The 25,897-nt window shown below is 46.1% G+C and overlaps 1 protein-coding gene across 7 annotated transcripts in view; it reads right to left on the minus strand.

Annotated features, from left to right (window-relative positions):
- The window catches only part of LPP (LIM domain containing preferred translocation partner in lipoma), a 423,204-nt gene that overhangs the window by 182,726 nt on the left and 214,581 nt on the right, over positions 1-25,897 (minus strand). For all 7 annotated transcript variants that reach the window (XM_074963360.1, XM_074963357.1, XM_074963361.1 and 4 more), the window contains one exon: positions 3,725-3,847. In XM_074963360.1, coding sequence (XP_074819461.1) covers positions 3,725-3,847 — 123 coding nt within the window. The remainder of the gene's footprint in view (positions 1-3,724; positions 3,848-25,897) is intronic.

A 25,897-nucleotide genomic window follows, 5' to 3' on the forward strand; every position in this document is an offset into this window, starting at 1 on the left:
CAGATCACTCTAAATCAGCGATCTAAATCTTCATTATTTACCACTTCCCCAATTTTTGTGTCCTCCGCTAACTTTGTTTTCTTCCAGGTTATTGATACAAATGTTAAATACCGTAGTACAAAGAACTGATCCCTGCAGGACCCCACTGGAAACACACCCACTTGATGTCACTTTCCATTTTACAATTACATTTCAAGTCCTATCTGTTAGCCAATTTTTAAAGTCTTTAATGCATGCACGTTAATTTTATATCATTCTAGGTTTTTTAATCAAAATGTTGTGCGGTACCAAGTCAAAACACCTTACAGATTTACATGTAAGGGTATCTCCCACGGGTGCTTTTTGAATGGGAATTCCATGCGACAGGAGATTAACCTATGTTACATTGTTAGGGCCAGATTCTGCTGCCATAACCACATCCTTCCGAAATCAGAAACTTGCACAGAAGACTGAGGGCTTGTCTACACAGGAAGTCATGAAGTAGAGTGTGAATTTAAACTATTATTGTTATACCATCGTTATCCATTATGGATGCTCTTATTCCAGTATAAAAGGGCCCTTTTACAGTTTAGGTTATGCTTCTTTGGAAGCGGTTTAAGCTAAGATTAAAAAAACCCACTGTTATACCTGAATGAGTGTCCCCACAGCAGCGTTATATAGTATAACTACAGTGGTTTAATTATACCAGTATAACTGGAAAAATCTCCCGTGTAGACACCCCTAATTCCCTTTTCCTAGCTACTTCCATTATCCTGGCACATTTGAGATGATAAGTGAAGGCTTGAGCCAGTAACTACATCGCTTTACTGATGAGATGCCTAGGCTGTTATCCCTACTATAGGCTGTCAAGTGAGTCACTGGTTTTTTTAATACTTACTGCAGATCAAATAAAGACAAACATCAAAGGCTTGCATTATGTTTCCACCCTTGGAGGATTTACTCATGTACCTTTTGATTATAGCAGATGACACATTCAACTCCAGCATTTTCTTTTTCTTGCAGCTGTTGTTAATAGTTGGCGTAACTGTATTTTTCACAGGACACAATTTCATTAAATAATAAATACTGAAAAGTGTAACGTAAAATGAACAAAAGAAGGGTCGCTCCGTATCAAAGCTGAAACGCTGCTTCTAACCCACGCTGTTTGTGCCTAGCTGTAGTAGCAAACACACTACGTAAGATCAACCCGCCATTCCTAGACTCGAAGGGCCCGTTTTCACTGCACAGTTAGTCTAGGTGATTGGCACCCAGGTGAGCCTACCCTCTGAGCAAGCATCGAAGAGCTCTACTCCAGGTAGTGTGTCCTCATTGTTTCTGCATTCACCTGTGTGTGTCTGAGGGCATGTCCCGTGGTTCCTTGTGTTGATACACTTTAGGATTCCTTCCCAATCATTTGCGTCAATTGCAAAAAGAACTTATCTGTCCTTTGGGGGGAACTGGGGGAAGCCACGGGCGGACGATCAGCACGTGAGTGATTTTGCATATGTCCTTGCCACAAAAGTGGACAGGCTCCAGCTCAAGCTAAAGTGGAGCTCAGGGGCCAACCCACCACCACCAGGCCAGTAAAAGCCCAGGTTAACTGTGCAGTGAAGACACACCCCAAGAGACAAATCTACATAGCCACTCACCGTAATCAAGGCAGCAAATTGTGCACGAGTTGCACATGAAAATGTGAGTTTATGCACACTGCCAGTGGGATACAGGATCTCAGGGTTGCCGACTTTATAAACTGGAATAAGTTACATGGCTCCATTGCAACTAGGGCTGTGTGTTCGAATGCTACAGAACCCCAAATAAACCTGTATAGGGTGGCATTTGAATTTGGGATTTCTACCACCAGGACCTATTCAAAATATGGGAACAAAATAATGCGAGATCATAGTCTTTTCACATTATTTTAGAGCCCAGAGGAAGGATAATACTGTGACAAGAGTAAATCTCTTACTTTGCTTCAACCCCATCAAGTGTTTCCCAACCCCTCCAAAAAAACCTAATAAAAAACAAAAGAAATACAAACTATTTGATACAGAATACTAGAGCACGAACACAACCCCAGTTACAAAAGGCAGCATTGTAACTTTCCATCTCTCATCTTAAGAAACTCTTGACATGAGAAAAAGGACCAAAACCACGATCATGAGGTCTGCAGTTTAGGGAGAGTACCCTGAATTAGAGTGTTTGCAAGGAACTAAAGGATGGGCTGTAAACACGTATGAGCGCTGTCTCCATGCAGCTACAATGAAAATGCAACATGTAACTCATAAGGCCGTCTCAGGGTCCAAATCAACCAAAAAAGCCAGGACACCCATAATTCTGCCAACGGACCCTAAAGGTGGGATTTTAAAGAGAACTTAACGTTGGTCACACTCCACTCCCAGTAAGTTAGTGTTAACGTTCTCATTGACTCCAGCGGGAGCAAAGTTAGGCCAGCACGGAGCACTTTTGTAATTTCCACACGTATGGTAGAATTACTTTAGCTCTGAAAGCCCCTGTCTACACTTGCAGCGGTGCACGGGTGCGTGGAGCTCCATGTGGCAGTGAAAGGCTCCGGCAGGGGAAGGAAGCGGGCAAAGACTACGGCAGCGAGGAGGCGGCAGGACACTAAACCGCTATAAACGGTAGAGTAGACGTGAGAGGCAGTTCTTGAGTGTGTCGAGAGCCATGTAAGTTACATACCCTGGCGTTCAGGCATGGGCACTCTTCTCTACTCACCTAAGCTGTGCCTCGCCTTCTACCCTGCTATCTACACAGGCTTTAGCTGGGTGCGCAGTGTCTACCCAAAACGCTGCTGTGGGTACAGCCCTACTCTAACTCTACCAGGTCATTTACGGCAACGGGTAAGGAGGCAGAGCGCCTACCCTCAAATGATTGCAACGGAATACAGACAAATACCTCGCACAGTGCAACCATTTACATCAGCTAATTCTGATTCTTCTTACTTTTGTGGGGTTAATCAGAGTCACTGTCACTTAAACATACACATATATCGTATACACAAAGTTGCATAAACATGTGTAGAAACACTTCTATACATAAAACGTGATGGCAACGGTAAGGAGAGAGAGTAAAAGAGATGTCCAACTGGATGGCTATTGGGTTTGGGATATCTTTGGATGCCACATCAACAATCCCCTTGAAATGCCATTACTGTGTTATTTTTCAGATGCTAAAAAATCACGTAACATGCACAGATCTGCTTCCTAGGTGTCCCCAGAATCATAGGGACACAAATCAGCCCTGCAGCCCACATCTAGACATGGAGGAGGAAGCGAGGTTCCATTCTGCGTTATTGCTTTATCAACCACACTGACAGCTGTGCTATGATCCAAGCATGAAGATCATAGATCTGCCGTTGATTAGACAACAAAGCAAAAAGAACACAGCTTGATATTCAGACAGCAGGGTCAGGCTGCCAGGAGTGACAGATAAAACATGCTTTTGAGCATGTTTTTAATTCAGCAGCTACTGTTGAAAGAAAATCGTGGCACGCAGGGTGCCATTTTTATGGTGGCACCTCTGGCCAGCTCCACACAGACACCTAAACACGCCTGCCACTGCCCCTGTTGTCCCTTCGGCAGGTACATCTGGATGCTATAAAGATACAAAACCGGCTTGCGTACTCCCAGTGAACACAAACCGGTGTGCAAGTTAACTCCAAAAGTCATGATTTCTCACTCAAAGTTTACACAGTTCGACAGGCATAAAAAGGGGCTCAAACACTAACCTGTTGAGTCCGTGGCTTGTATGGGGAACTGCTTTCCAAGTCAGCCAGGATGCTGGTCAAGGAGTCTATTTCCGCATCTAAACTGGATCGTCTTTCTTCAAGCGTCTTCTCACCGGGATTTACCTAGCCAAGTAAGAAACAAGATTTCAAACTATTTAAATGGCTCAATCCTGCATGCAGTTTCTGATTTTCACCACCTGGAGATACTTTCACACCCTGGCAACAAATCCAGAGCCTCAGGTGACGCATGGATAAACATGCTGACATATTATAGCTGGCTACCATAACCAGACTGGGGATAGGAGAGGGGGAGCGGACGACAGGCAGGGGGAACAACTGAGTTGCAAAAGGATTTAGTCTGGTTTTTAATTTGTAATTCACATTTTCCCCTATAGTTTCTGGACGGTTTATTTAAGGATTATGAAATTATCTTAGTGCAGTTTGGAGGGTGCTGCATAAATGAGTAGGCAGCTATATTTTAGCAGCAGGCCTGGTGCGATGGTTTGAGCATGGGCATTCAAAAGGGCATCTGGGAGTGTTTTTGCAAGGGAATCATGTCCTCCACCCCTGGAACGCGGCATGGCTGTCATTGAACAGCACTGAACACCCCGACAGCAACGGGTAAGGTCATGATGGAAGGAAGAACATGGTATCTAATTGATACCACAAAGGAAATTCGGAGGAGACAGAATGCCATTGCCTGATTGGGAATCCGGACAGGGCAATGGTGTTAACAATCCTGCATTAAGGCCCATGGGATCTTTAATGACCACGAGAGATCAGGATTCCTCTTTTACATCTCACCCGAAAAATGCCACCTCCTAGAGCCCAGTGGCTTCTGGCAGGCCAGACGGCGGAGGGTGGCGTGGGTGTGGTTGTGTTGAGAAAGACAGGCCAAATTTGCCTCATTGTAACTTTTAATAGGAGGTAAAATGATTTCCCTTCAAATGCTCTTTTTCATGCCTTGGCCACAGTGTTTTATGATGCTGTGATGAAGCCAAACCCTTGCGTAAGGTCCTTAGAAAGAACATGTTCGAACAGCAAGGAAATGCTGCAGTTCTTTAGGGACCATCTGAATTAGGTCTAGTAGTTAGCGAGCACAGGACCAGGAGCCAGCGACACTGGTACGCTACCTCTGTCCCGCCCACTCACTGGGTGGCCTTGGGCAAGCACCCTTCACCTTCATCCACCCAGCTGGAAAAGTGGGTAAAAAACCAGGCGCTGCCCCAGATCTGACCAAGCCGAAGTAACGGACAATGCATGCAAGCCGACCCAGCCCGATAAATTATTCCACGCCTGTTTGCGAGTGTTTCTGCAGATTCCACATGCCCCTGATCTCGGTCAGCCTGAAGGGAGAACAGCAGCCAGACTTGCTAGCCTGACTTGTTTGTCAGTGAGTGAATTCCTCGGGCATGGCTCGCAGCAGCTGTGACATAAATCTGTCCCCAGCCCTGCCGACCCCTGCTCTGCTCTGACGGAAACGGATTTTCATTTGCTAATCCCAGCACCCACCATGAGGCCGTATCAGGACCCGAGATGCACTCGCTCTAGAGCCTTCAGCCCAGAGGAAAGCCGGGCTGGAAGCTTAGTTCTCAGTGCACAGTAGTGGTTCCCGGTAGGGAGAGCCAGGCAGAGGGTACCAGGCCAGTCTGGTGGGCCATGAGGCATGACCAAGTGCACTGACTCCCCCATAGTCCACCCCGCCACTGAGCCCAGAGTACCTGCTCCCAAGAGGCTTCGTAAGTCGCCAAGAAGGAGCAAGAGCAATATTTACTGTGCGCCTTGTAGGTCCAGGAGGCCCAATCCTACAACGGGTTCATACAGAGCAGACGGGAACACCAGGGTTCCCAGCCTTTGGCTGTTTCAAGCCCCTCTCTCCCTTGCCCTACCCCTCATCCAACACAGATGCAGACTCAACTCCTTTACTTTTCCTCTCCATCTTCTCTGTCCCTCTCCCTTTTTTCTCTCCTTCTCCTTTATTTTGTGCTTTCCTCTTCTCTCCATTCCCCACTCGCTACCAGAGCGCTTCGAGCACAAGCTGCAAGGCATGGCCCCGGAGAGCGGAGACGCACAAGCTTTCGACCACCTGCTGCCAGAGTAGCTCGGTCTGGTGGCTGGTTTCAGAGCCTCAAGTCCTGGGGTGGGCGACCCATCGCCCCAGCTGGCTACACTGCAGGAGCAGGGAGAGGAGGGGAGTGGCTCTCAAAGTCCTGCTTGCCGCCACCGGAATACGTCTGCAAGGGAGGGTAGCTTTGGAGTCATGGGGTGATATCCTGACCCCACTGAAGTCAACAGCCAAACTCCCATCAACTTTAATAGGGTCAGGGTCTCACCCATTCTGTTCTCCCCACCCCACAGCACCTCCCCATCCACACAGGGATAAAATGACAAAGGAAGCGGCAGGAGCCTAAGTCTCACCTGAGCAGCTTGATAAGCGTTGCAATAAGCTCAAACCCCGAGCTGCGCCTAAGGAAGGCTATGTAGGATATAGCTCTGAATTGGTGAAACTGGGTGCCATTACATGAGTGAAGGCCATCCTAACCCACACGTGCAAGAGGGCAGAGTCAAGGTTACGCACGCTCACCCCTGCACCATTCCCGTTCTCTTAACCCAGCTTCTTGTGTGGAATCGGTCAGCGTGCATCAGAATGACTCCTTCAGAACACTCTCCATTCTGTGAATCATCGCCACTGCTCAAAGTTAGATGCCAGTCATCAACTCGAGAGCAGAGAAGAAATCCTCTCCTAAACGCGCAGCGGTATCGGATTGCCCCGCACGAACGACAAACCCTGTACCTGCTGCATCATCCCCTAAGTCCTCAGGGCCATTTTAGCAGGGAAAAGTCACTCCTAGAACTCCTTTCCTGGCCGATCTCCAATCAAAAGCGATCACAACACTTCAGATAGCTATTCCCGCGAAGCGCTCCTCACGAGGGCACTGCACTGCGATTTCCCGGAGCAGACAAGCAGGAGTGAAACAAAAGAAGGCAATGGAGCCTACCCTAAAGCACACACAAGGGACCCAGAACAATGCTTTGTATCCCATACACAATAGTATCTGCCGTGTGTTGGACACACTAGGACGGTTCTGGATGCATCATTTGTTTCCACAAGTTATTGATGACCTTATAACCCACAACAGGCAGAGCAGAGCTGGGCCGCGATTGAGGCAGGAAAGGGCATTGCTAACGAGTGGAAACAAACGATGTAACCCAGAGCTGCTTATGCAACAGTGGTTTCGCTTTGAGCCTGCAATATTGAATCACTGTGGCAGATCAAAACCGTATCCATCTGCAGCAGCCGGGTCCCGCCAGTGAGGGGACAATGAGGAGCAGTGTGTGAAAAGGAAGGGTCCTTAGAGGTAATGCCACCGCACTGGGGGAGAGAGAGCAGAGGAGCTATGGGGGGAGACAGCAGGAGATGCACACCGGGGTGGGGGGGGGTGTCAGACAGGAGCCTCAGGTGACGCATGGATATGCCCAGAAGCCAGGCAGCTGGGCAATACTTGTCGGACCAGCCAGGCGCTTTGGGGGTGGCTGTGCAATCTAACGTAAGTGGCACCACATCCAGCTCTTCCACCTGCTCCTTTTGCTACCTGCTCCCACCAGCTCGCAACCTGCCCCACATCTCGGCAAAGCTCTGCAGTCTCTGGTAAACCCCACACATGGACTGGGATGGTAGGAGCAGGAAATGAAGCTAGCTGCAGGACTGGCAAGTTGGCACTAGGTTTAGACAGAACTACAGCTAAAGAAGTGAGACTAGGGAAGATTTCTTGCTGGTAGGTCAGGTATACACCAGCTGTCCATATAGAGGAGGGGTATTTCATATATAATCGTGGTCCAGTTGGTAGGGAACTGAACTAGGAGTCCAAGACCTGGAGACTACTCCCAGCTCCGCCATTGACCTGCTATGTGACCTTGGTCAAGTCACTTCCCCTTTCTGTGACTCTCTTTCCCCTCCCACCAATCATCTGCCTTGTCTGTTGAGACTGTCGGCTTCTTGGTACAGGGACTGTCTCTCATAACAGGATTCAAAAAAAGAACTAGATAAGTTCATGGAGAATAGATCCATCACTGGCCATTACCCAGGATGGGCAGTGATGGTGTCCCTAGCCTCTGTTTGCCAGAAGCTGGGAACGGGCGACAGGGGATGGATCACTTGATGATTCCCTGTTCTGTTCATTCCCTCTGGGGCACCCGGCATTGGCCACTGTCGGAAGACAGGATACTGAGCTAGATGGACCTTTGGTCTGACCCAGTATGGCCATTCTTATGTTCTTATTGTGTGTCTGTATAGCGCTTTGCACACCTGCTCTTGGCTGGCCTCTGTAGGTGCTACTTCAATATATACAGTAGATACACACACAAAATGTTAACCAGTTTCCCCAGTCTGTCCCTCCAAAACAGCTCTCCCACTCCCATGCATTTCAATGGAGTTGAAACCTGTGTCCCTAGCTTGCTCCCCCAATCTCTCTATCTTTGGTTTTCAAATGGGAGTGGGTGTGTGTGTGTGTGTGGCACAGAGCCCCCGTGCAGCCAAAGTCCCACAAGTCCAAAGCACAGTGTGCCTCGCATGTATACAACACTTCCCCAGGTATGCCCCATATTCACCACAATTACCTCCTATTTAACTATGGGGGGAAATGCCACCGTGTATTCCCACCTGAACCTAAAGACAAGAGCAAAGGTTTTGTTTCAAATCCCCAAATACACATTACAATAGTTCAAGGGAGGCTGCCCCGCAAAACAGGCGTGCAAAGACAAAAGATGACTCCTGCATTCAGGGGGGATCCAAGAGGCTAGATTTGATGTGAAATCACTGTTCTGGGCATCAGGGACGGGTTGGAAAAGCAGCAGTGCCCTTTAAAAATGGCAAGATTAAGCCTTTTGAAACAAATCTGAAACGATGGGAGGTTTCATTAGATGCGACTGCTGTGATTTCAACAGACGTGGCTGAACCAGGGATCTAATAGAATAGAACTTCCCTGCTGTTCCATCTGGCTGGAGCCAGCCCCGGACTATACTTTTGAGTCTTGTGATGACAGGAAGGATAAAAGCAAAAAGAAGGTAGGGTTTGATTTATTTCTCTCTCCCTCTCCCAGGTGAACCAACGTTGCCGGATTTATTTTGCTGGGTTTTCTTGGAACAAAAGACACTGATGCGAAGTGAAGAGTGGGCTGTTCGAAAGCACTTGGCATTGGCCTAGCTCTGCTCTCATGGAAGAGTTGGGTAAAAAGCCCATTGACATCAGTGGGGTTAGGGTTCGGTTGATGCTGAACACTTTGGAGTCTCTCCCCCTAAATACTTCCATCTGGTGAACCTGGTTGAAAATACCTCCAAAGGATCGAAAAGAGACGCACGGGGCTAGGGGTCGTGACTGCCCTCCATCCACAGTGTCTCCCTGGGTGGTGGGTAGACTTTACTGCTCTCCCCATAAACAGCCAATGAATAACAACAGGAGCACCAGCCAAATAACAGTGCCAGATGCCTCTCTTGGCAGGGATCCTGTTAGCATCTCTGCCCCACTGTATGGCACGTGACATAAATATAACCTCTCAGGATGCAGAGGGAACAAGAGTCAGAGGCGGTGCTAGGGGCTCAGGACGAGGAGCCATGTGCTTCTGAGTTCCAATCCCAGCTCCAGTGCAAACCTAATGTGAGAGCGTGGCTCTCCGTGCCTCGGTTTCCCCATTAAAAATGGAAACAACAATCCTTTTATGGGCTTCTTGCCTTGTGAGGATTAACCAGGTAACCTGCAGTACTTGAAGATGCCTAGCGTGGTAAGTGCGATGTGGTATAGCTGTGGCATACAGACAGGTGTGTGACAGAATCATTTAATAAGCACGGCTAAAGACAGCGCGACTTCTGTACCTTCGTGAGCAGACTACAACCTTGCTCCGGATGTGGGATGTGTTCATCGGTGCCTTTCCTCCGACGGCTGGGTTCAGCCGCGTTCTGGATTCACGCCCAAAGCCACGGCATGCGTTTGGGTCTTGGTGGCGCAATATACCCCCTGGTAGTTCCCAATACTGATCCATTCAGGTAACGCTTCGGTACAGAACACTGCCTGGCAGCCACCTTCTTCCTTATAGGTTTGTGAGTTGATAGACGATGTAGGTAAGCTGCTGATTGCATCTGACAGGCTACAACCACCATATCATGGCCACTAGGCTCTTCCGCATCACAGAAGCTTCCCCCACCAAGCCCTAGCCAGAGGCCTAGATCAGAAGCCCCTCACAGGTCACAGAAGCGGCAGAGTGTCGAACATTTACAGGCAAGGTCATGCCGGCAAATTCATGGAAATACCACCTTGAATGTCCACCAGTCTGCATCTCTGACGGACAGGCCATAATTCACAGTGCATGCCATGAAATCCCTAGCATAGCACACTATGCTATAGGCAACAGGGCTGGCACATAGTCTTTCGGACATTTTTTTGAGACAGAAGAGGGGGGAAAAGGCATAGAGTCTTTATTATTCATGATCTGTATCACAGTGGCACCTGTCGGTCTCACCGGAGATCGGGGCCCTACTGTGCTAGGCACTGTTCATAAGTATAGTAAGAGGCCGTCACGCCCTGAGGAATTTACAGTCTAAGTCGACAACAGACAAAAAGAGAGGGAATGGAAAGTGGGCACAGTGAGAGGAAACGATTTGCACACAAGCAGGTCATTTGGGAACAGAACCCTGGTCTTCCTGAGGCCTCGGCCAGTACTCTATCCACTAAGTTACCCTAATGTCTCTTTCACTTTCCATATTCAAGTTTCCTGGTCCTGACGGAGAAGTGCCTGTCAATGCTATCAAGCTCCAAATAATCATCCAATGTAATTCCACGGCCAATTAGTGGCCTTGAGCTGAAACCGCTTGCCACGATGAGGATCGACTCGTGGGCAAGGAGCCATTGCGTTTCCGCACCTACAAATGGTGCCCAGATCCTGTCAGAACTGGCCAGTTAGTTACCTCACGTGTTGAGGAGCTGAGCCACCATGGCAGATGGGCAAGGAGAACGGCATGCCAGAGAGCCCTCCACTACTGAATTGCTTTCCAAGGAGCTTCTGGGCCTAACGCTAAGGGACTGGGCCCCTGTGCTGCAAGTGTCCGAGGTGCGGTTTGGTTGTTGCTTCCGAGGTCACCAAAGAAGCTTTCGGCTCTGGGGACTCAGGATTGCGTATCCAGCAAGGGAAGAGAAAGAAATCTTCTGCCCTTGAAATGTTCTTCACCAGCAGAGCTCAACTAAAGGGAGTCTGTGCTTTCCACTGTGTTTCCTACTGATGTGCTGGACCGGGTGCTGAAGGCAGATTATCCAGGGCGTTTGCCATAGAACCGGTACAGAAGCATGTCTACAAAAGACAACACGTAACCCTTAAAACTCTCCACTACGTGGGGGAGAAAACTAGTTAGAGAAGCAGGCTACGGCAGCAACTGCAAACAATGCAGGAGACACCTTGCGGCACAATTAGTCTCCGAAAAGTGACTCGACAAATGACAATACAGAGGGTCTGTATCAGCTCTCGCTCAATGATTCCAGGTTTCAGAGTAACAGCCGTGTTAGTCTGTATTTGCAAAAAGAAAAGGAGTACTTGTGGCACCTTAGAGACTAACCAATTTATTTGAGCATAAGCTTTCGTGAGCTACAGCTCACTTCATCGGATGCATACTGTGGAAAGTGTAGAAGATCTTTTTATACACACAAACCATGAAAAAATACCTCCCCCCACCCCACTCTCCTACTGGTAATAGCTTATCTAAAGTGATCACTCTCCTTACAATGTGTATGATAATCAAGTTGGGCCATTTCCAGCACAAATCCAGGTTTTCTCACACCCCCCCCCGCCAAACCAGCAGGAGAGTGGGGTGGGGGGAGGTATTTTTTCATGCTTTGTGTGTACAAAAAGATCTTCTACACTTTCCACAGTATGCATCCGATGAAGTGAGCTGTAGCTCACGAAAGCTTATGCTCAAATAAATTGGTTAGTCTTTAAGGTGCCACAAGTCCTCCTTTTCTTTCAATGATTCCAGATCACACTGGTCAGTGTACAAGCTGCAAATTCCATGTGAGAAGCTGGAAATCAAGCCACGGTCTCTCTTTCTCCCACTTCTACTATCGGGGCTTGCATGACAGCTGTGCTGAAGATGCCTGGAAGAGAACAGTACCTGTCTTGCTCTTCCACAGCTGGTTTGGCTGGGCAGTGTGAACAGGCACAAACACTAGAATCTGGGCTGGATTAGGGCTCAGATTTCAAGCCTGAACTAGGGTTAAGGTTCAGAAGTGCTCAAATCTCGCTAGATCTAATTTCCACCGTAGGACAGCATTTTAAATAGGTTTAGTCTAGAGGGCCACACACTTCACTGCCTAGCTGTACACACAGTGAGAGAGAGCAGCATGTTAAGCTGCTGCCTACGGAGAAAAAGAGAAGCATTTCCAAGGACCTGACACTGGTCAGAGTAGCAGACCCAGCAGCACAATGGCATTTGCCAATACTTCAGGATGCTTGTGTACGCTGTGCTACCAGATGCAAAATCCGCAGTGAGCGGAGAAGTGTATTAATACACTAAGAAGGTACATCAAGATGTCTGAAAACTAAATGGGGTGGGGAGGAATAAAACTAGTTTATTTTTCCATTAAGGCAATTTAATATTCTCCGGGTGGAATTGCAACTGCTCGTCCTTGGGAATTAAATTGAATTAGCAAAATGTTTTTGTTCATCAGCAGAATATACAATAGAAAATGGAATGTGTCACTTTTTCTTTACGTCTTCTGCAGGACGACGCGCCTTTCTATTCATGGGGCGAGATAAAGTCCATCCGCCAGCCATGAAACCCTTCTGAATCAGCAAGACTGTTGGTGACTGTAGCTAACTTCACAGGAGCAAGGAATACAATCTTTTCCTTTGCATTAATAAAAATTCCATTAGGGCTCATTATTGATAATTATGGTCACTGTTAAAGTTTCCCATTTCCTTACCCATTCCCCCCACTAACTTAAAATATGCTCCAGCCTCATCACAAATTAATGTTTAATTAGCCATTAAGTTGAGTTAATGTTCCCTGCACATTATGTTGCCTGCAGAATAACTGGGAACTAAAACTAGATATTGGCTATTTCAGCATCCACCTCTGACGGGAACCGCAACCAAACAGTAACCAATTACCTCCAATATATATAGTCACAAAATGCTATAAATATAGTACAGTAGAACCTCAGAGTTCAGAGCACCAGAGTTACGAACTGACCAGTCAACCATACACCTCATCTGGAACCGGAAGCATGCTATCAGGCAGCAGCAGAGCCCAAAAAAACCAAAACAAAACAAAAAAGGCGCAAATACACAGTACTGTGTTAAACATAAGCTATTAAAAAACGAAGGGAAAGCAGCTTTTCAATTTTGCATAGTAAAGTTTCGAAGCTGTATTAAGTCACTGTTCAGTTGTAAACTTTTGAAAGAACCACCAGCACGTTTTGTCCAGAGCTACAAACTGGTAAGGGTCCAGATAAGAAACTTGTATACAGTATAGCTGACTAACAAGACTTATTGTAAAAGTCCCTCCAAACAAAATTCTATCAGCAGAGAGGTCACAGTAATTTTTTATATGGCCAATCACTTAAATTATACAACCGGAGATAAGGAGTACAGGAGACATGCAGAATGGGGGTGGGGCGCTATCTCCTGGAAAGCAGTGACTATGAAAAGGATTTAGGGGTCATAGTGGACAAGCAATTTAACTGGAGCTCCCAGTGTGATCCTGTGTCAAAAAAGAGCTAATGCTACCCTTAGACGTATAAACAAGGTACTAGATCACAGGAGCAGGGAGTTGATTGATCTCTCTATCCAGCATTGGCAGGACTGACACTAGAATACTGCCGACAGTTCTAGCGTCCACCTTTTAAAAAGGATGCTGGAAATTTGGGCGGGACAGAAAAAGCCACAAAAATGATTTCACAGCTGGATAAAAATGCCTGGCAATGAAAGACTTAAAGAGCTCAATCAGTTCAGCTTCCCAAAAAGAAGACTGGGAGATGATTTAATGACTGTGTCCAAGTACCTTCATGGGGAGAAAAGACCAGGTACCAGCATAGCAGTTTTCAGACTTTTCGAGCTGAGCCCCACTTTTGAGTTACAATTTTTGGTTGCACCCCCAACCCAGACAAACAGACACACGCAAGGCTGGGTGGCCTGCTGAGGTGAGTCGGGGGTGGAGGTGGTTCTCCCTCCCTGAGCCCCACTGTGCGGGGCCACCGTCACTGCTCCCTCCCCCCCTCCAAAATTCTTCAGTGCCCCCATAGGGGGGCACACCCCACAGTTGGAAAACCTCTGTACTAAAGACATCTTTAATCTAGCAGAGAAAGGCAAGAACGAATGGCTGGAAGCCAGAGCCAGACAAATTCAAATTAAAAATCTGGCACAAATTGTTAACAGCAAGGGTGATTAACCACTGGAACAAACTACCATTCTCCACCTCTTGATGTCTTCAGATTAAGCCTGAATGGCCTTCTGGAAGAGATGCTTTAGTGAAACAAGTTATTGGGCTCAATACAGGGGTTACTGGGTGAAATGTAATGGCTCGTCAAACAGGATCTAACACTGGGGTTCTCAACCTTTTCCTTTCTGAGGCCCCCCCAACAGGCTATAAAAATCTCCACGGCCCCTGCTTTTCTGCATATAAAAGCCAGGGCCAACATTAGGGGGTAGCAAGCAACACAACTGCCCAGGGTCCCATGCCACCGGGGCTCCCACGAAGCTAAGTTGCTCAGGCTTCGGCTTCAGCCCCAAGTGATGGGGCTCGGGGCCCCGGGCTTCGACCCGATGCAGTGGGGCTTCGGCTTTCTGCCCTGCGCCTTTCTGCCCTGCGCCAAGTCTAATGCCAGTCCTGCTTGGCAGCCCCATGAAACCTGCTTGCAACCCCCCAGGAGGCCCCGGACACCTGGTTGAGAACCACTGATCTAATGAGCCCTTCTGGCTGTAAACTCTATGAATCTATGAAAATTAGAAACAAAGGCTTGATGGCATTTGTAAGGGCTTGTCTACAAACCAGTTTTTGCACTACCTTAACTGTATAGGTGTGGAAACCAAATGTATGAGAATAACCAGTATAAACACCTTTATACCAGTATAACTGTGTCCGCACAAGGGGATGTTCCACTTTCACTGTATCCCTATAAAACACAGCCAACATAGTTAATTTGATACAAAAACTATGTGTAGACCTGGCCTAAGTGAACAAAGACAAGGAATACGCTAATATAGAAAAAAACATGGTATGAAATAAAAAAACACATAGAGACAGACAGCATATTGGTCACCCTCTTGGACAATTAGCAGCCAGTTAATTAAGCACGTGCTTAATTACAGCCATATTTAGTCTTCAATGAGACTTACGCAGATCCTTAGGGACTTAGCTGAATCGAGGCTTTAGCTCTGAAATCCACCTCTTTTCTGTAACATTATTTTCCAAAGCTGGGGTTGCCCAGATTCTGACTTCTTCCCATGCCTCCCTTCTCTGCACCATTTAATTTTCTCTGGCCTTCAGTTATTTCTTGCTTTCTCTTTTCTGTCCCACGCTTGTCTGTATGTTGTGACAGTTTAATAAAGAGCTTATTCAAAGGGACACAGTCAAGCAGTTTTGATCAAAGATGGAGGTTTTGTTAAAAAGAACCATTTTACGAAACCAAGTCTGAACGGGATGGTTGTAAAAACTGTTTTCGGAACTCAAACCCTAAATACAGCAGCTTGGCATCATTGGCCTCAAATCCTGGCAGCGCTTCAGCATGTACTCAACTTTATGCATGTTTTTAAATCCTATTGACCTCACTGTGACTTAAGCACCTACTGAAGCGCTTTCCTGAATGGGTTCCCTGAAAAGCACAGTGTCAAACTGACAAGGAGAAAAGAAAAGTGAACTTGACTTTTTTAATTGTCCAAACTGAGTGAAGTGCAGAAATAAAATGAAAAGCATCACTTGGGGAAAGCAAAATAGATCTTTAAAGCTCTTTCAGTTATAATAGCCATGTTTCTTTTGCAGGCTAAGGAATTTTATTTTTTTAAACAAAGTACAGGGTTGAGAGGTTTGTTTAGTTTTTGAGTCTGCAAAAAACACTGAGATCAGATTAAAAAAAATATTTAACCCTTTATTTCTTTGATGCTTACAGTATTCCAACACTGTAGCTGCATGCTCCATACCAGTTGCTAGGGAAGGATGGAAAGGGTTGGTTGCAATCTCTCTTGGTTTATCCACTTCCTTACAGAACAGAAGCTTGCAAGGACCCAAGAGCATCCCAAAGAGTCTGGACTCAGGCTTCAGGCAAACACATATATAGATCATGTAAAAGTCGATGGTTCAGGCTGTTTCACTTTGAGATTTTGAGACTTCTTGCACCTGAAACTCCATGCAAAGCCAACGGTACCACTGAAACCTTGGCGAGCACTCCCTGAGAACAGACAGGTGGATATTTTGGGTCTGACCCTGTAAACTGGAATTCTGACTGGGACAACACATCTGGACAGGGTGCTCCTTCTTGCTTCTCACAAACAGAGCTCGCTCTGGCCTGGTGGCTAAAATTTCAGCACTCCACACCCAATCTCCAACCGGCTACTTCCATAGCGTGTAGCACAATAGCTATTGCACCTGTCTGGTATCTCCCCGGGAAAGGGGAATGGGTTATAGGTCATCCCCTGGGGACAGGACTCTCCCACGCGGCAGGCTGAGGAGAAAGGGCATTTGCTGGTTCCAGATAACTAGGTACCTCTTCACAGACTGCTGCCATTTTGATCCTCACAGGGAAGCAAAGCTCCTTCTCACGCACCAGGCAAGAGAATGGCTGGAGAGCAGAGGCAGGCTGCAGCAGCTATGGGTATGCCAACATCTTCACGATGGAGCAGAACTTAACTGTCTTTAAGGAGAAACAAGCCCATTCCAGGCTGTGTTGGGCCTCCCTCAAAAGAACCACCAACTGTCATGCAACTTTGGTCAAAACTCAGATCTAACACCCATCTCTGCCACTGACTCCCTGTGCAGCCTCAGGGAAATCACTTCATCTCTGTGCCTCAGTTTTCCCACCTGTAAATCAGGGCCATTAATATTTCCCCCATCATACAAGAGTGATGTGGCATCTCCTAAAAATTTCCCCAACACACACCCCCCCTTTCTTTTGGGTGGAGAATGGCTTTCCCAGAAATGTGAAAATAAGGTTGAACATTTTGCCTTTTAACTAAAACTTGAAAATTTTTCAAAAGAAAATGTTTGATGAAAATGAAAACTTTGGTTTTGTCAGAATTTTTCCTGGAGGGAAAAAAATCCTTTCCCAAAAAGGTCCAAGAGGTGTCCCAACTGAGCCTACTCGACACTACAGAAAATTGCTGACTCATTAAGAATGAGAGTTGCTTTAGAGACGTGTGCTCCATCCCCTTCTCCTGGTTTTCTTTGCCAACTCTACCTTCCTGTGCCCCATACATCCTGGAGGATCGGAGCTGAAGCATTTATGCCCAAGGGGGTTGAGGTTTTGAAAAAGGGAGAAGGATGTGATTTGGATGAACCACCATTTTCACTCTACAAACTCTGGCTGGTTTTGTTTTGGTTTAAACCTTAACAGACCTAAGGTTAATGAAAACAACCTGCATGAGAAAGAGAGCATCAACACTGATCAATAAATAACCAGCACAATCCATACACTCTCTGTATAATGCTGCTAACAAATATGGCTTAGATGTTCAAGATGCATAGAACTCCCCACACCTGGGTCCATCCCTAGACAGCTTGTGGGGATATATTTAGGTGCTGAATAACTGCAGATAAAACAATCTACCTGGTTATTTGTCAGTGGGAATTCATGTCCATAACTAGCTTTCACAATTATTCCCCTAGGATGGGTACTTACCTACACTAGACATCAAGGAAATGTCCCTAACTTATGTTTCTGCTTAGAGCCAACATTCCCATAGGAACCAATAGGGATTCCCCTAGGTAAGGGCAATGCTAGCTCTGTGTACGTTTCTAAAAGGCCACTCACCACTCTGGCAGCATTATCTTATACTGAATGGGGCTGGGTGCCTTCAGACCTCCCCTCAACAGGAAAGTGGAGGGTGGTTTGGACCCAATCACACATGAGCAGGCCACAATTCTAAGGGGAAAAGCAGAAGTGTATTGCAAGATCAGAGCAAGGTGCATTGGCAGAGCCGCGCACAGGCAGCCCAGCTTTGGAACGACAGGGGAGCTGTGGGTTAGGATCAAGAGACATTAGCAAAGTTGTAATGGGGGGTGGTGCAGGGGTAGAACCAGGGCTGGAATAGAATGCGGGGCAGTGAGGATCGCTGGGCACCGGCACATCTGCGTGGGGGAAGCTTACAGAGAACCTGCCTACACTAAACCTCATTTTCTTGAGCGTAGTTTAGGTTGCTACAGCACTGCACAAACCTCTCTCTTTTACCCCTCCTATATATATATATTTTAAAATGGTGATATAACTTTTTCCCAGTCAGACTCATTCCTACCCGCTCCCCTGTGCATTAGAGATTACCAGCTTGCTGCATTTTCATCAGCAAAACAAAAACAGAGAAATACTATGATGGGAAATGGCTCTGCTAAGATGGAAGTTAATAGCAGTACGACTTTTAAAATTCCCCACATCCCACTCTCCTAGGAAGAATCCCTTCCAACCTAGGTCTAAAATGACATTTTCCCAGTGGTAATTTCACAAGCACTCAGGATTGCTCAGTCACTGTGCTACATGTTCTTTGCAAAGGCAACATTTTCCGACAACAAAACTGCCGGTTGTGGAGAGCAGAGCACAAAGCTTTGTTTTTCTTCATGTGATGGGAACTAAGAGGGAGAGAAAGGAATGTTGCTTTAGCTCTGGGAGTTTTGGGCATTGGGTGTTTCCTGGCATGCAGCACAGTTACCACTGCCCCAGTGCAAAATGTTCTCCCGCAAAAGGGCTGAAATTTATTATTTTTAAAAAAAGTTAGTCTACTTTGCACAGGGCTACTTGATGTAAAACTTAAACCAGACAACAGACCAGCCTCCAGAATCAGTGCCTCACTATTCCACTGTGCACTGTACTGATTCATTATCACAGAATACAGCCAGGCTTAAAGCATCAAATAGAAACACTGGTCCCTCTCTCTCTAAATTCTCTCTCTCTGTAACACTCCACCTCCCCCAGCTTCATTGAAAGGTTTCATCCTTTTAAACTTCATCTTCACACAGGAAGCCAGGTCAACATCTTAGGCAGGCACTGTAATTTGCTTCAGCTGATCTTTTAGAAATACCCTTCTGTACTGTGGCCAGCGGACCATTCAGTTGAGTCTCGGATGCTGCTTTGGCGTTCCCTAGTGCAATGTGGACTTTACAGCCTGGAACACTAGCGCAGCTGCTTCTGCAGAGATCCTTCGCGGAAGAACCAGTCTGTTAATTCACACCTGTGAATGGCACTTCAAATTGGGATCAGGAGAATGAAAAGGAGTACTTGTGGCACCTTAGAGACTAACCAATTTATTTGAGCATGAGCTTTCGTGAGCTACAGCTCACTTCATCGGATGCATACTGCAGTTTCCACAGTATGCATCCGATGAAGTGAGCTGTAGCTCACGAAAGCTCATGCTCAAATAAATTGGTTAGTCTCTAAGGTGCCACAAGTACTCCTTTTCTTTTTGCAAATACAGACTAACACGGCTGTTACTCTGAAACCGATCAGGAGAATGTTATTTTACTCTGATCTCATTTGCTCCCTTTCCTGGGTGGGAGCATCAATGGCAGAATGGCCACTTCTTCAAAACTCCTTTTCCTCTGTCTAAATATTCCAAGCCTGGACCTCATAACTCTCCTACTCCCTTATGCCCTCTGTCAGCCAAAGTTGGGTCTATACTAGGTGTTACATTCTGTGCCTCAGAACAGCACCCCGGAACTCCCATATTCACCACTGTCATACAATTATGATAGGTTTTGTAGAAAGTAGGCCTTGTGAGGTATCATTTTAAAAGTCTTGATCTGTTGAACATGAATAACCTGTTGGATTGTGCTGTCACAACTCTGCTGTCATTGTATGTGAAGTTATGAAGTTTTGCTCTGTGTGTGTTATTGAAATATGTTGTGGGGTTGGGAACACCCACAACCAGCCTTTCAGATACAACAGTGGAACAGCCAAACACGCTGATGGCCCACTGAAGGGAATCCACACTCCCAAGGACTATCCCAGGATCTGTATGCAATGGAGACTTCTCAGAGGGAGCGCGTAGACAATGGAGGCTGCTTGACTCACGTCATAGCAAAGGTTCTTTCCAGCAAGCTGGAAGAAACTATAAAAGAGGGGAAGTGACATCATCACTTGGTCTCACTTTCCCCCCACAACTCAACACCTGGAAACACATCTGGAGGACAAAGACTGACAAGGGGAAGGTGGTCCTGGGCTGGAGATGAGTTCCAGCCTGTGTACTGAAGATCTGTGACCTGCTTGCACTGTCTATCAGGGTGAGACACTGCTTGAGTCAAATTCTGTTTTGTTTATAGAACTTAGACTGCAAGTTTATATTATTTCTTAGGTAACCAACTTTGATCTCTACGCTCACTACTTATCATTTAAAATTGATCTTTCTGTAGTTAATAAATCTGTTTTATATTTTATCTAAACAGTGCGTTTTGGTTGAAGTGCTTGGGAAATCTGCTCAAGTTACAAAGGCCAGCGCACGTCCACTTTCCATTGTAGAAGTGGCAAACTTAATGAACTTACACTGCTCGGGCTTCTGACCAGGGAAGGACAGTACAGCCCTGGGGTGCAAGTCTGGGGAGCTGGGGGGGTGGAGGGGAAATTGGCTGTAGTCTCTCTATTGCTGGTTCACGAGTGGCTGGGAGAAGTATTCATGTAACTCAGTTGAGTGTATCCCTGTCTGTGTAAGTGAAGTACCTGCCAGAGGTTTGTGGCTTAGCAACAACATCACAGTGTGAGAGGGAGCCCAGGTTGGTGGAACACAGTCCAGGTTTCACCCTGTGAAGACCTGTCACACTAGGAGCCAAACTTTGTCAGCTTTCTGTTTGGTCTTCCTATTATTGTTTATCATCTGTACCATAGTCTCTCTCAGCATGCTCAGCGTCGTCCAACACAGAGGAAGGCACAATCCACTAGCCAAATAATTCAGTCTATGCAGCACCTTGCACATTTTGGACACTACTATAATAGAAGTAACACAAATAATAAATAAATAATCTTAATTTTTAAATGGTTCATTGGCTCTATCTAGGCTTAGAATCATAGAATCCTAGAATATCAGGGTTGAAAGGGACCTCAGGAGGTCATCTAGTCCAACCCCCTGCTCAAAGCAGGACCAACCCCAACTAAATCATCCCAGCCAGGGCTTTGTCAAGCCGGGCCCTAAAAACCTTTAAGGAAGGAATAGATTTTTTTTAAATTGGTAAATATGTGTAAACATTGATTTCACCATAAACACCCAAACTGGCGAAAAAATATTTCCATTGCTTATAATTGAAATCTACAGAACTTGCTTGAGCACCTATTAGAGACTCTTACATAATTGTCCGACACTCCCACAACTTCATGCCACTGAAAATGTAAATCGATAAAATAACTAAAAATGCTTAAAATTATACACAGATATTATCTGTTAAAATTATAAAAAATAAAAAATGAATTCTGCCAAGCCTATTTACAGTTGTGCTTCCCTTATACCCCTTGCCCAGGGCGCTTTGATACGAATATAACATAGCAAGATATTAATATCCAAGCAGAGAGATTAGATGCAAAACTAACTTATGCTATACTATTAAAATGTTTCCGGTTTCAGTAAACTTAGCTGTTTATAATCAACATTGTCGTCTATTCGGAAGAGAGTAGGGGCTGAAACTTCATATAAATGAGAAGAGAGGTTTATAGAAGATTTAAAATAGACTGTGGTTTGGCATTGTGAAACAACACATGTGTTTGCTTATAAGATGAACTGCATCAAGGTCTGATTGGAAGAAATACTCAACACAACCTCCCCATTTCCCCCACCCCCACTTCTATTACTGGACTTATTGATCATGCTACTCACGTGATGGGAGAAAAAAAGCAGGGATAAAATGTGTGTCTATTCCCCAGCTATATGTATATTTCCAGTCTATATTATATACCCACATATCATATATTCTCATGCATGCTTTATAAACACTCATGCTTTATGTGTATTTACACACACACACATATTTGTTCATACAAAGTATATGTGAGCATTTAGACACCTGACATTTACTTCTTTTGATTTTAACAAAGAACACAGCAGGACCCTGTTTCAGCAAAATGTTTTAGGGACATTGACAGCATTCGGATAAAAGAAGGTCTAAGAGGGTTTAAGTTAGAGGGTACATGGTTCAATTTCACATATAAGGAAGTTTCTGATCACAGGGATTTGGGAACATGGGCTTCGGCTTTACACTTCAGGCTCTAGAAGCCGACGAAACCTGCAGAAGGATGCCCTCGGATTGAAGCAAACGTGCACAACCTGGAGTGCTACTGACAGAGAATCAGCTAACGCCACCGTTCATTTCCAGCTACAGTGAAGCCTGGCCATTAGCTAATGCCCCAAACTCTTACAGTCATTCCTTGGTATTGAACACCTGAGCCCAACCTGTCCCCCAACTCAAGCCAGCACTAAAGGAAGGCTAAACATATTTTTCCCCCTCCTAGGCCTGCTCTACCTCTCAGACACACTGAAAGGAATGTAATTTACTACTTTTTAAAGGCACACAGCAGCTGTGATTCTCACTAAAGAACAGAGGGGAGCCAGCAGAAGCAGCACCCTCTCCTGGCAAAAATGCGGCTTGTTTCAAAGGTTCGTCTCTATATGCACGAAAAAGAAAAGGGAAAGGGTGTCCTTTTTAGCTGGACGCTAGCTTAGCAGATGAGTCACAGCTGCGAAGAGGCAACGCCACTAACATGCACTGGGAGGAAGCCAGCGAAATGCCTAGCAACCTCTATTTAAAGGGATGAGCCGCTGCTCACAAATTAATCCATTGACACTGGCGGGAGCAAGCCTGTGTTTGCGTTTGTCTCTCTCACTCGCTGGGAGAGGGAGTGGGAGGCAGGGAGGAGAGAGCCAGGCCTCTTCTAAGCAGTTTCCTGGAGGAAGGATGCTTTGGAGCGGCGTGTTTCCCAATTTACAAAATTCCGTAGCAAGCCACCAGAAAAGCAGAATGCCCCTTCTCCTCCCCTAGCCGTGCAGCCTGTCCATCCTCTGCGGATGACAGGCATTCCACAGAGGAATTATAGAATGGCAGGGCAAAGCCTCTTCCCGCACTGAACATCCCAGGGTCTACCGTGCGGGTATATCGGCACCGTGGGAGCGCTGGCGACTGCTATGGTTAAGGCTGCAGAAGTGTTTCCATTCTAACCTCCATTTTTAGTCACTTCTCGGAACCCCAAAACCCTCTCTTCCCACCCTCTTCGCCCAGCCAGCAAGGAGACGCACGGTACGTCTATACTGCAGTTGGACTGGCTAGCCCGGGCCAGCTGACTTGGGCTTGCAGGGCTTGCGCTAAGGGGCTTTTTAATCATGGGGTAGACATTTGGGCTCAGCTGCAGCCCAAGCTCTGGGACCCTCCCACTCTGCAGGGTCCTAGACTCCAGCCAGCGTGTGAATGTCTACACTGCAATTCAATAGGAGGTCAGACTAGATGATCATAATGGTCCCTTCTGACCTTAATATTTATGAATCTATGAAACAGCCCTTTAGCTCAAGTCAGTTGGCATGGGTCAGTCATGGGTTTTTAACTGCAGTGTAAATGTACCCTCACTGGCTCTAGAGATTTTATTACTATTCATAACTTATTAATATTCATTATAGGGAGACAGTATGCTTAAGTGATAGAGCACTGGACTGGGACTCAGGTGACATGGCTCTGCCACTGGCCCCCTAATGACCTTGAACAAGTCACTTCATCACTCTTTAGGCCTCAGTTTCCTCATCTGTAAAATGGGGATAATGACACTCTCCTCCTTTATAAAGTGCTTTGAGATCTGCTAGTGAAAAGTACTATGTAAGACATAGATATTATTACTTGTATCACAGTTGTGCCTAGAGGCCTCACTGAAGACCAGGTCCGTACTGTGCTAGGAGCTGTACACACATGTAGTAAGAGACAATCCCTTCCCCAAAGAGTTTATAACCCAAACAGTCAGGACAAAGGAGCAAGGGAGGGAAACCCTTTGCAGGTCTGCAATTCAGGTGACTTGTCTGCTTGGAACAGCTCTCGTTCTACTCAGACCAAGTTCTCCACTAGCCCCTGATGTATCTAGAAACCTGTGTCTCTCTCTGACAAACAATGCAACCAACATTTCCAGTGGCACTTCCTGATTTCTGAGCTCCCCACTTCGTTCTCAGCGGTTTGGGGCATGGAGGAGCTAATGGAATGTCTATCAAAATTCTCCCATGCAAAACTGAATGCAATTCAACCTCTTACCTTCTTTACAAAGGTGCATGGGGACTCTTCAGTAAATCTCTGTGCCCTTTCTAGGGTAACTAAGGCAGAATAGGGACATGCCAGTCTCACTTGCCAAGGTTTTCGGCTGAGTCTTTGAAATGCTGGCCAAGGACCCCAGGGCTAACCCTTCTTCTTCTAAAAAGAAGAATCATGGGATCTCTATTGCCCAAGCAGAACAGACAGGGCTCATCCAAACCCAGGGACTGAATCATACCCCAGAACAGAGGGCTGAGCTGATTCTTTCAGGATTTGAACATGTCGTTCAAAGAGCTCTAGGCATTTCAAACTGGAGGCTTAGGGGCTCTCAGCTGTCTTCTTGAGTGGTACAACCACCAAGCAGAGGAAAGCCAAGGAGAAGAACAAGATGCCAGCACAGAGCCCTGTGCAGCAGTGAACTCGCCATAACAGGGTTTATATATGAGACATCAGTGATGCAGAACTCGTGCTGCTCCACAGCCCAAGTGTGAATTTCACCCACAGAGTGCGAGTGGCAAAGGTGGGAACAACGTCTAGGTTCCCCAGGTCCCTGGGCAATGCTCTAACCGCTAGATCATGCTGCCCAACGATGAAGGGAAACGCCACTTGACTGCTATTAGGTGTAGTCTATCTGCATCACAGCAACATATCTGGGACAATGCTAGAGAGAATTGTTGACAGATTCTCATTTTTTCCCCCTATGCTGTTTATAATTCCTTCTTAGAAACCCAAAAACAAAATCTCTCTCTCTTCCCCAATCTGTCGATTTCTCTTTGGCAAATGTCGACTGCATTTTTCTTCCTGTCTGGGTTTTTTCTTACTTTTCGGGTGGTTGTTTGTTTTTGTATTTTTAATTGAGCACAAGCCAATAGCCTCTTTGTTTTTCTCCTTATTTGCCAAAAATACCATCAGCTGTGCCCTCTCCACCTTTCTGGGAACAGGGTTTCCCAGTTAATTTCAATTAAGAGGATCTTTCAAGAGGATTTCATTTTCCTCTCATTTTCCCCTTCCCTTACCTTGTTTAAAAGCATTTAAAATATATACATAAAGAGGATTTAAACCTCCCCTCCCCCTATAGTGCGGTGCATCCAAACACAGCAGCACTGGGGTGTTACTGCAAGAAAATTAGAGCGTGAAACTAAGTGCTTAGGTTTCACTGTCCAAGTTGAGCACCAACTTTGCCTCGGTTTCCCCATCTGTAAAATGGGAATAATGATACTGAGCTCCTTTGTGAAGTTGCTTTGAGATCAAGGGATGGCAAGCATTATAAAAGAGCTAGGTGTTACTATAATAATTGCTACCCCTCAGGTTACATTTTAAAATTCTTGCACAGCTGTAACCATCTAAGTCAATATTAGTAACTCATGGAGGAATTTAATTAAATATTTATGGCATGATCTTCATCGATGGAATTTCTAAAATAAAACGTTTTACCTAGAATTACGGTCAGCACCTTTGAAAAGTTCCACTGGTCTGAAAGATTCTGTCAGACCCGATGCAAAGAGAGGAAAAGTCACCGAAGACAATAGAATCTTTCACTTCAGGGCAAATTTGAAGGGCATTCACTGTACAGTCATAGTGTAGTCCTGCCTCTCTACTTACATAGCCCCATCATAGAATCACAGAAACCTCGGGCTGGAAGAAACCTCGAGAAGTCATCCAGTCTAGGAACCAAGTAAACCTAGACCATCCCTGACAGGGGTTTGTGCAACCTGTTCTTAAACACCACCAGTGACA

This window comes from Natator depressus, chromosome 9 (assembly GCF_965152275.1).
Source record: "Natator depressus isolate rNatDep1 chromosome 9, rNatDep2.hap1, whole genome shotgun sequence".
In the NCBI taxonomy this organism is placed as follows: domain Eukaryota; kingdom Metazoa; phylum Chordata; order Testudines; family Cheloniidae; genus Natator; species Natator depressus.